The sequence below is a fragment of the Ascaphus truei genome, chromosome 2 (genome assembly GCF_040206685.1).
Source record: "Ascaphus truei isolate aAscTru1 chromosome 2, aAscTru1.hap1, whole genome shotgun sequence".
Lineage (NCBI taxonomy): Eukaryota > Metazoa > Chordata > Amphibia > Anura > Ascaphidae > Ascaphus > Ascaphus truei.
The window spans coordinates 123,570,971-123,582,589 of record NC_134484.1 but is presented as its reverse complement, the minus strand read 5'-3'; the positions used below and the strand labels follow the sequence as shown (position 1 = coordinate 123,582,589).

At 43.2% G+C, this 11,619-nt stretch overlaps 1 protein-coding gene across 1 annotated transcript in view; it reads right to left on the bottom strand.

The window, feature by feature from the left end:
• Window positions 1-1,049: 1,049 nt before the first annotated feature.
• Window positions 1,050-11,619, bottom strand: part of LOC142488569 (maternal DNA replication licensing factor mcm3) — a 40,783-nt gene continuing 30,213 nt past the window's right edge. The window contains exons 14-17 of the mRNA XM_075589038.1: window positions 3,511-3,596; window positions 3,340-3,434; window positions 1,897-1,981; window positions 1,050-1,378 (exon numbers count right to left, since the gene is read on the bottom strand). Coding sequence (XP_075445153.1) covers window positions 1,180-1,378; window positions 1,897-1,981; window positions 3,340-3,434; window positions 3,511-3,596 — 465 coding nt within the window. The 3' untranslated portion in view covers window positions 1,050-1,179. The remainder of the gene's footprint in view (window positions 1,379-1,896; window positions 1,982-3,339; window positions 3,435-3,510; window positions 3,597-11,619) is intronic.

Sequence of the window (11,619 nt, the reverse complement as noted above, 5' to 3'; positions counted from 1 at the left end):
ATATTCAAAGATGCCCCTGCCATCATCATATTCAAGAAATGATCTCCTAATCATTTCTCACAGCCTCATCCCAATACCCAACTTTCCCAACAGCGTGTGCACCTTCCATAACACTGTGCCACCAAAGACGTCCTTAAACAGTGCATGACACCTTCAATAATATAGTGCTCCACCAAGCATGGGATGTTTGTATTAAAGGCATTTACCCTCATATCCGAGTCAGACTCATTCATAATATAGAAGAAAAAAAAATCATCCTTATATTTGTAATTATAATATAGATCTCAGAACATATTTGGTACTCATTGTTTTAAATGCTCTTTAGGAATCCACATTTAATAAACCTGTAAAAGGTGAATTATAATTACAAATATAGGGATTTTTTTTTCTACATTGTGAAGGAGTCTGACTCAAATATGAAAAAGATCAAATGTAATCCTCAGACATTAAAAAAAAAATTCCCCTCAAATCTTATGCAACTAAGCTTATTTTATTAATGTGCTTTGAAATTTTATCGAAATGCTTGTAAGCTCCCCAGTATGCACTTCTGCCATCAATTGCTCTGTCCACTGTATGCTCTCCCTGTGTCAACCAACATTTTACTTTCCAGAAGTTAACATGCTGTCTCAAATTGTAATGGTGTAAAAGCACTACAGAGTAAGCCGCAACCTCTGTGCAACGTTTAAGCACATTGCAAAATAATAGTTCACTAATAATGCCTTTCAAAAAGCATCTAGAGTCCTGTACGTTGTGATGCTGGTGTAATGGTAAGAGTCAAAATAACTATTCATTTGTCCAGGAAGCAGCCGTTATAAATAAAGTGTACAAAATCAGAACTTGTAGCCATTTGGGTTCCCCCCGCCGCCCCCACACACATCTAGCAGATATGGCAGTACTGAAGTTGAAGTTTCAAGATGAGATGGAAATAAGTCACATCTTGATCACCCCGTTTACATAAAACATTCCTTAATCTAAATGGTCATGAAATAGCTACATTAAAAGTCTTGTTCAACTACAGTTTATAAAGAAAAGTAACAAAATATCTGCTCAGGCTTTATTTTATTGGGAACACACTTACAAAAATGTAAACAGCTAATGTTTGAAAATTAACCTTATTTATAAAAATGTATCAAACAGAGAAATTATTTAGAAAATGTACAGTACATTTGACAATTCATTTTAAATGAGGAACACAACATCTTCTGACACCATCACTTGATTGTCATTTTGCATGTTGTCCAGTGCTCGCTTCACTTCATCAAGTTCAAAAGGCTGAGGGTTTCCTTTATTTATAAGTTCCAGAAGCTGATCAACAGCAACAGATTGTGAACGAGTGATCTTGAATGTTTTCAGCAAGGCAGATTTAAATTCTTTGGTTCTAGAAAACAAATGTTTAAAACAAAGCTTTACATTCATTAAAAAAAAAAAAAAAGGGACTTTTTGAATAAAGTTTATTTTAAACAGTATAAACATTTTGCAGTAAGATCGAATAGCTGGTGTTTAAAAAAAAAAGTGCATACTTAGATTTTTTTTTTTTTTAACAGATGCAGAAAAATGTCACTGAAACATGACCTATATTACGCAAGTGCAGAGTCAGTTTAGCAGTGAGGTGTTTGGCCTCCAAGTACTGCATAAAACACTGTGCAAGTAGCCTTCCTCTGTGTCACACTGGTACAAGCCGACTTGAAGACTCACAATGCTCATTAACCTCATCGTAGCAGGATTATGTAAAGCTGGCAACAGACTGGATGACGCCTTGGCTGCATTAATACTTATATAGGAAAATAAATCAGTATGTATACACTAATCTTAAACGCAAATGCAGTTCTCACAAGCGTGGTCCTGAAAAAGAATCATGCAGCAACAGAGGATTTTAAAAAGTGAGCCATCACGTACCGGTTCTGACTAATAGAACTCTTGATTGGAGTCGGTCGATGGCTTTCAGGCTTTTTCCGGGGAGTTCTCAATTTCTGAGAAAATGCTGAAGAAAGAAAGAACCACATCATACTTAGACATGTTGTGAAGGACTGCTTGCTGCATTAGTGAACAAACAGATATTTGTTTTTTTTTTGTTTTTTAGGAAACTCAAGCTTTTCAACTAAATTCATGAACAATCTTACACAAAAAAAAAAAAAAAAAAAAAAAGCAAAGTCTCCTTGTCTACAGTACGTTGCATACTAATTTTTTTATTTATTTTATTAAAAATGTAAAAAAATAAAAATAAATAAAAACCACATTAAAAGTGGATGCCAAGAGGCTCAAGCAACCGTGTGCCAAAGGTCAGTAGCAATGTGACAATATGAAATAGTTTATCAAATGGTGCTCCACTGTCACCAATTTAAAACCATAATTGCTTTGTTCCATATGTTCTTAGCAATCCACCATGATGACCATGTGAGGAAAAGGAGTCCACACTTCTGTTGCCTGCATTATGCTCTCACTGCAGCAGCAATCCACTTTTAGCTTCAAGTGAGTGATGGTTGGAGAAGGGGCATATCTATTCACCAATGGGCCTGGTACAGAAATCACCCCCACTCACTCTTCTTCCCCATACCCCAGGGCCCCATCTGTGCAGCACTGCGTGAAGAGCTTTACCAATGTCGATGGAAGGCACCCACCCAGGCGGCAATTGCAAAAAAAGGTGGGTCACAACGTTCATGTTAGTACTGCCTGGATGGGCTCCCTCCACAACCAGCTAGGAATCCGAGGGAGGGGTGCTGTAGAAATGCCACAATGCTGCTTAGGCAGGCTGATGACCACCCCAAGTGTCAGGGCCATTGTGCAGCTGAACCTGCTGCACGTGTGGTAGTTACCACTGAGTGGGAGTCTGATTACATACTACTGAATGCAAAAACAATTAATGATTGAGAAATAATTCTAAGTACTCTAGCCTAAAAGAGTAGTGCACATGCAATATTGCTCCTACCGTACTATAAAAAGTATAACAAAAACAGAGATCAACAGAAATTTTTATAGAGAAATGGGGGAAGGGGGGAAGGGAGGGAGGGGGGAGGGGAGGGAAAGGAAAAACTAACATTGGTTTATTGAAATAAGCCTGCCCTGATTTAAGGGGAATGTCGAGTCCTGCACCTTGACTGGAAGAAATGTAATCAAGTATATTTTGCCACCCCATAGCTATACATGTCTGTGGGATGTGCCACAGGACTAGGACACATGGTGTCCAAGACAAATTAGCCATTTCTAGAACGTATATTTTGAAGTCCCATAACTGCATGCATATTCTAGTCCTATAAAAAGAAAACTCTCTCTTGATTCAAACAAATGTAAGGTCTACACAATACCTGCAGTTTGGTATCCAACAGCTGGATTAACACTTACATTCATTTTGACTGTTTTCTTTCGCACTAAAATCGTAGGGATCCATGGAGTCCCCTTGCGAGCGGTCAACTTTTGCTGCATGCCTAGAACTCTTCCTACAACACAATCACACGTTACAATGCTTAAGTAAAGTATAACCTTCTCAAATAACTTCAGTGGTCATTTAAATACCTTACGCCCTCTTGGCTTGGTGCTCCTTGACTTGAATCCTCATCATTCAAATCCTTGTCAATTTTTTTCTTCTCCTTTTCCAAGACCTAATAGGTGAAGTGTACAAGGGTAAATGAAAAACGGTGGTTAAAAAAAAAAAAATCCATAATTTATATGGTTCTAATCACATTTTATTTCCTCAATGCTTGCTTGGTATAGCAACAACAAAAAACAAACATGCCATTACTTAGTGGACAATTGTGCACTTAAATCTTTAACACTAAATTGAATAGCGTCCAATTTGTATTTTGGTTTTCGCTCTACACTGCATGGTTCATATTCAAATGATACCTTATTTTATGGCCAATATTTCAATGCAACTCCCCGGAATAAAAGAAAAACCTTTTATTTACAAGGCTGCACTATTTGTAGCATCTGTTGCTGACAGACCCACACAGATGCCTTACCTAGTATGCATGAGGTTTTAGAACTTGTCTTTAAAGCCATCAAATCCACATAGGCATCACCCCTACTGACACCTCATGGGCATATACAAACCATGAAACTGTGCATTTTATTTTAGTATAAAACAGTGAGAGAAAGTCGGTTCCTGAAGAAAAATAAATAAATAAAAAGTATTTCCTCAATTGTTTGATTACCACTAAAGCCATGGAATCATAGCTTTTTATGAAAGACATTACCGGAGTAAGACTAAAAAGGTGGTTAACCTCTTGGTTACAGAAAAAGATGGGTGTACTCGGGCGCTCTTAAGAGTGAATTTATGCAAATCAAAGATAAACACAATTGCAAGTGCCCTCGAATGAGTGTTCCTGATGAAGCTCCAGCGAAATGCGTTGAACCATCACTGGAGACCAGGAGATCAGAGCCCTGGCAGCCGAGTGACCGGACCATACCCACATCCGCCCAGAAGTGACAACACTACAGGAAGTGACTTATGCAGTACTGAGCGGGCAGAGACTGGCAGAACACCAGACATCTCTGACCAAGCCCTCTCCTATGACTCACAATTTTTGTACAAAATGTGAGTGAAATACTTTGTACATCTGTCCAATATACCTTTGTAGCTATACTACTGTAACATGGCAAGTCCATTCTACCTGTCTCTCCTACCTGTCACGTCAGTCCTAAGCAGTCTGGGCAGTGGCAGGTTAATCTGTGGGCTTTTGACACACCCCCCCCTCATGAGTGACAGAACTGTGGTGGTGACTCATGGCCTGTGTGCAGCCTATCTGGTATAAGTACGGACTATGAGCCCACCCCTTCTGGTTCCTCATGAGGAGTGCCCAATTTAAATCACTCCTGCTCTGGAGGAGGAAGAGAGCAGTAGGGCTATGAGTCTCTTCCATCAGGGATGAGCGGGCCCACCTCCAGTCCTTAGGGGCTGGGGGAACATCTGATCTAAAAGAAGAGACCCTGTACTATCTGGGGTTATGCACCATCTAGATGTCTGGAGTCAAAGACCTGCATCGCTGTAATGCCATCTATGCAGTGTATGCCCTAATAAAGCCCGTTCTAGTTTTACACCTGCCTGAATCTGAGTCAGTAGTAGGGTGTATGATGGATGTGCTTCCGTAGGACTGCCTCCATTCTACATGGAGCCCACCGAAGCTGGAGGCGCTGGACCACAGATGAAGAACCCAGATGACACGAAAAGCCTGTCCAGATCTCCAAACCACCGCAGATCAGCTCAGCTCTCCTGACCCTCACAGGTATGCGCACCACACCCCTGTAGCCAGCAGTACATCTCACAGAGGGTGGGGTAAACAGTGCTACACTACACCATTGAGTCTCTTCATTTTCTGAGGAAAAACAGCATATCAGTATTCAAAACCCTGAGGATCACCATTGCTCCCATCAGAGAGAGAGGTGGATCTTTGATATGCTCTTATAGCCACTAGAAATCTATGAGTGGGATTAACATATTTTTATAGTTAGGAATTCACTTTTTGATTACAGGCCACACCATTATTTGTATTTTTTATTCCACATATCTACCACGTGGTTATCTATTTGCTCCCCTTACCTGGAAGGCAACGTAACCTCTTGGTTTCCATACTGCGCACAAACACATACCGTACATGGCTTTATCATAACACTTACATCATTTTGCATGAGACTTTCATATGTTCTTTGCAATTATAAAAAAATAAAATAAACTGCCAATGTGCAGAGTTTTGTTTCTTAATTTGCTGCCATTGCTTTGGTAAGCCGCTTAAGATTGGTTGGAGTGACATCGTAAGAGTGAAGGTTGGAGTCCATTGGTATTTGCCAGCAATGGACTAATGTGCTACATCTCCCATTTTGTAACCGGTGTATTCATACCAACACCCTATACAAACATTTATTGCATACATTGATATTTCTGGAAAAAAAAAAAAACTATTCTTGTGTGCTCCTACCAAATTAGCTTAAAATATACTAGTGACATTTCGACATTAGTCTAACAAAGAATTCATTTGGTTGCATCTTTTGATTAAAACATGATTCTAGCCTGCTAACCCCATCACGGTATATAGCATGTACCTACACTAAAATACTTATTCTTCTTGTTCTATGGACTAAACTTAGTGAAGTATGTTTGTTTAACTCCCTGTGTATGGCAAGCAACATATGCACACTTCCCCTTAGCAGGTTCCTCTCCAATGGACATGTGATGATGAGCCAGTAGAGAGGCTGGTGAAGTAAGGATTAGAGTTGTTAAAAGGGGGCAGCCATGACAGTTGCTGTCAGATCCAAGCGGGCCTGAAGGACTTCAGACTCAATCCAGAGCAACCTGCGAGACAGGATTGACACGTGTCACGCAACGAGCGTGTCAAGTGGCAAAAGCGAGAGAGAAAGCCCAAGAGAATGACCAGGAACCATTCCAAGGAGTGACAACTGACGGAGGGGATCACCCGATGGTCATAGGGGACAGTGGTACTGAAGTAAACTTTGTGACGAACAGGCACCTCAATTACAGGCCTGAACACCCAGTACTGGAAGGCCTCTTATGTTGACACACACACACACACACACCTTATCTGATCCTGGTTCAAGGGGTCACATAATATTTGCTATTCGTTATTAATAAAAAAAACTTCAGTTACATACTGGATGCTGTTGTAGTTGTGTCACGGTTTAGCACCACACACAACTACATATTACAAGACTAAGGACCCAGGCCCCCACCTCAGCACTCTGTAGTGAAGTCTGAGGTACAGAAATAAAGGAGTGGTTACATTGGAGGCGCTGCTGAGATCTAGGTTTAATTGGTGCAATATACAATAAGTTTCCCCGTTTATACGACCAGACACTGGTACAGTTACAGAGATTGCTAGATGTAATTTCCATATTCTCACCAATGCAGCAGCCATTTAAAGTGGGCTGTGCACGTGGGAAGGCCTCGACTATAATAAAAGTCATGACGTCCAACAGTCCCAGATACAATGGATGTGAGTATTAACGAGTGATATGGGAATGCACTCAAATACAGGGAAAAATGGTGTTACAATACATATGCAGTCTTAGTATTGGTAGGTGTGATAACGATCATGATTCTGCTAAAGTACCAACCAGTATTGCGGGGAGTCTAGCAGCCAAAACTGGCAAATAAAATGTACAGTAAGCTTTTCTTTTATATAACCATCATTGGCATACACAGACGCTTTACATTATTCTTGTAAAACTGTTTAAAGAGGAAATAAAGTTCACATCTTTCGTGATCAGCACGGAGGTGGGGTGTTACTGTCGGATGTAAACCTGCCGCTGGCCCTAGCAATGTTACTGCACAGACCATAGTAGATTAGGTCCAAGGGTTTCTAGCTAAAGAGCGAACCACATTTTAAGAGTTCCGTAACAAGATGTACCCTTAGGTTCCCACTTCCTCTATGGGACAGGCCACCGATACCCCCCTTATCACAGCCATGGGACAGTTAGTGGAGAAATCCATGCACTCCACAGGGGAGGAACAATTACAATAGGAGGCTACGAATTCTCTCAGTAGTAAACCAAACTCCACATAGTGAGGATGATTTTGAAAGTTGAATAGAGCAGGCCACGCAGATGGTGCAGGATTGAAGGGCGGGACTCCACGTGAGTAAAAGCAAATCATGAGGGAGAAGTATACAACGTCCTCTTGGATAGTGGATCACAAGTATCCATCATTTTCAAACCGTGGCACAGTTGGTATCTAGAACATCTGCCATTTCAACCATCAGAGAGTTTGGTCATTTGGGGCATCAGTGACACCAGCTACCCTTATATATGGTATGTAGTGGAGAAGATTGAGTTTCTCAAGAAAGTAACTGGAGTAAGACAATTGACTGTGGTGGCACTCATATGCCATGAAGTCTGCAGCAAGGAAAAGACTGGAGCTATAATTGGTAGGAATGCAATATTTTTGGACAACTAGCAAAATGGTGCCAGATCAATAGTGGAAATGATTATGGCCAGAAATTGACATCCATCCTTTGTGTTTGAAGGCCAACCAGTGAATGAAGGGAAAAAAAAACAAAACAAAAAAAAAAAAAGACTGGGCTCAGACTGAGGGGCTCTTGAGGGAGATTACATGGGTAGGACTTCGCCTGGGGGTAGTGCCCCCCCCCCCAACAGCACACAGAGAATAGCTGGAAAGTGACTCAGGTGAAACACAGATGCGACTACTCTCTATATTAATAAACAATTGGTTAACGAGGAAGATGTGCATAAGCAGCTTGATAAAATTAAGGTAAATAATGCGACGGTGAGGTTCCGGGTTCTCACCGCGTTTGTAGGCCCCTTTCTCTTCAGACTCCGTCTTGATCATTAGGAGCGATCCCCATACTCCGAGAGCCACAGGTTCTTTCCGGACCGCGCACGGGGCTTCAGCCGTCAGCACGGCTGTGTCCGCTCCCGCCTCCACGGTCTGTCCGGGCACAAAAGACTGCATGGCCCATAGGTTGTGGATGCCACATTGGGGGCACCTGGCCGTTGTGCTGACCACACCACCCGGCAGCCGGCACTGCATGCATAAGCATTTTATTGTTTCTTTTCCACCCGCCTTGAGCACCAGGAAGCCTCCTGGAGCTGAGTAGGGGTGAGCGGAGATGTCCAATTCTTCCTCTGCTTTGCTGGCCATGCTGATGACAGGATACACTTTTTGCAGTGGTCTTTCCTGTTTGCCAGCTCCTCGCAACTGAAGGGCACGGGTCGGTTTAGTAACTCCTCCCTCCTCTAGCTCCAATCTCATTTGGCACAGCTGGAAACCACTCCCCCTGGTTGATATTAGGGGAGGGTCCCACAAGTTCTCGGGGTGACCCAGCACTGGCGCTGAGCCCGTCACTGTCCATGAGGGCACGGCCACAGCTTTCGCGCCATACCCCCTCCCCCCCCCGAGCAGGGTGGGGTTCTCTTTTTGGCGCCAATCCCGGCCAACTGTCTGCAACTTTTGCACTTGCAGAATTTTCTGCACTCGGCCCACGCGGTCTCCTAGGGAAGCTGGAGCCGCCATCTTGGTTTGCACGGCCGTTCACAATTGCAATTGAGGTAGATCTTTGCATAGGAAATGCCATCTGGCAATCAGGTTCTCCATTTCCACTGCCCATAAGCACAATGTCCTCAACACTGTCCTCCAGGGTAACACCCCGCGGTCCTAGGCAGGATCAAAACGGTGCAGCCACAGCCTTGGCGCCACTCCACAGCATGCTTGCCAAAGTCCCTTCTGCCGCTTGCTCTTCAGTGGAACGCACACCAAGTGCGCTCCCTCCATCTGCCTCCGTCCGCCATCTTGGGCTTTCTGCACATCGCGGATCCTCCATTCTTGCGGTCGCCATCTTTTCACTGTAGTCATTTCTGTTATCGCACATGGAGCTCCTCTCTGCGGGGCAGCTGCCATACCGATGCAATAAAGAATGCCCGATGCACCACCTGTGTACCCGATGTATGTCTGACTCTTGTTGCACTACCTCAGGCTAGGCTCACTCTGTCTGTGTATGTTGTGTCCTCCTCCCTCCAGTCTGTGCTCTGTGGTAAGTGGTCTGGAATGGGCTAGAGTACTCTGGCTTCTCCATGCAGTACTAGGGCTTCTACCTACTGTTGGTCAGCCTAGTGCAGACCCTCTCCAGGATTCCTGACCCTTGTTAACAGGCTATCCCTTCAGGCATCCTACCAACTAGCTGCCTCAAGGTGACTAGATCCGCTATAGCCCTGTCTCCAGACCCACTATCTCCTTTCAGGATCCTAGGTCATCCCTGCGAGCTGACAAATCCATCAGCCCCCTGACTACCCCTAGGCTCCGTCCCAAACACAGCACTGACTGGCAGCATACACACTGCCCGTTTCCTAGTGTGCCTAGCAAAAGCCTGTCCTGTTGACACAGATCTCAGCAGCTCGCCTCCAAATGTAACGGTGTTTCTAGACCCTTCTGACCCACCCAATCTCAGATTGGCCCCTGTGGTCTAACCAGTGCCCATTACATGGTTGTGTCTGGTGGTGCACCTGTTGGCTACAGGACTCCTGAGTCTCTCGCATGATGTTGATATGGGGATATCAGCAAGACAGGCAGCTGAGGTAGTGTGCTTGAGTCCTACCTATATCCAGTGCAGCGCCTCCACCTCATCAGGATCTCTGCGTCCGCAGGAAGATGGATCTGATGAGGAACTCCTTCTTGGTGCCTTCCTCTGCTGAGTAACTCACACATGAGGGTTTTGGTGAACTTGGGCATCTTTATTTACATGGGTGGACAGACTACCCCTCGCAGCGGTCAGCTTAGCCGCTCATTCTTGCACCGCACATCCCTTTAGAAGGTCTCCCCTCCCAATGATGTTGGTCCACCTCTCCCCTCAGGGAGATTCCCCACTGCGTCAGGTCCCTGAACACAGTGTAGATATTCTCTATAGCAGAACTGGAACTTCTATAACCACACTCTTGAACACTAGTTGAACACTAGCTTTGGGCAGTGCTGTGTCTTATATAACTTAGGGAATAGCCACACCTCTGTCACTAAGAGTGGACTCAGAGCATGTTACCACTCCCCTTGAAAACATATGACACCTCACCAGGGTGTGTGGGCAAACCTCCATGATTGATGCCGGCAATCCTGTATATTTACCAGGTTTACTGCCAGCAGGAGAGAGAACTGTATACCATTTTTAAACATGGCTACACTATTATTATAGAATCCTCTTAGTACTTTATACAGCAGATATCTTTATGTTTCTCATTCCGTTTTGCTTTGTGTTTCTATTGCAGAGGGGTGATAACGTCCGTAATGATTGCATACTATACTTTACTCAATGCATTCCCTTTGGCCTATTGCCCTACTGTAGCTGTTTACCAATTTTAGGTTTTGTTGGCTGGCTGGGTAGCAGTCATCGCTCTATGCCCCGATATTCTTTATCACCTCTGAAACGTACCACCTTTTATTTTTTCTGTTTTTTTTGTAGATTTTTTTACCTTTAGTTATTGTTTATTATTTGTATTGCCCATAGATTAGGATAGAGTTTAGGTTCCCTGTCACATTTATGTTATTTATTGCAGATGTAGCCCTGTTTCCTAGTGAACACAGTCCGCTACCATATGCTGTATAACCTGTAGGCTCGCATCATTATAGGCTCGCATCATAACCTGTAGGCTCGCATCAATAACTTACATCATTATTAATCATTAATATTAAGTGTATTATTTTTATCCTATCCTTATTATAATTATTAATCATTTTAAAGTTTATACTAATAGTGTGTTTTTTTCTTCTTTTGCGCCCTGCTATATGGTTCTATTGCTTCGGTTGTTTGCCCCGCTGATCACGGGAGAGAGAGGAGCTGCAGAGAGAATCTTATTCACACTTTTGGGACATTACAAGATTTTTGGGACCGCACGCACTATTTTTATTGTCTTTTTAGGAGATTTGGTGCCTTTTTTGTTTGTGACCCGAGAGGGTATATAATTCTCACCGTTTTGTATGCTTGTTATCTTGATAAAGGTTCGCAAGCAGTCCAAAAAGTTGATCACTGCTAAATAAACCCACTTTAATTGAGAAAGACCATTGCAGTGGCACTTTTCTTTCATCCTTGTACTTTGGCAGTGTCTGTGTAGGTATCGTTCACTGTGGCCAAGCACCCGTGGGAGTTTACTGCATTCCATCACACCTTGGGA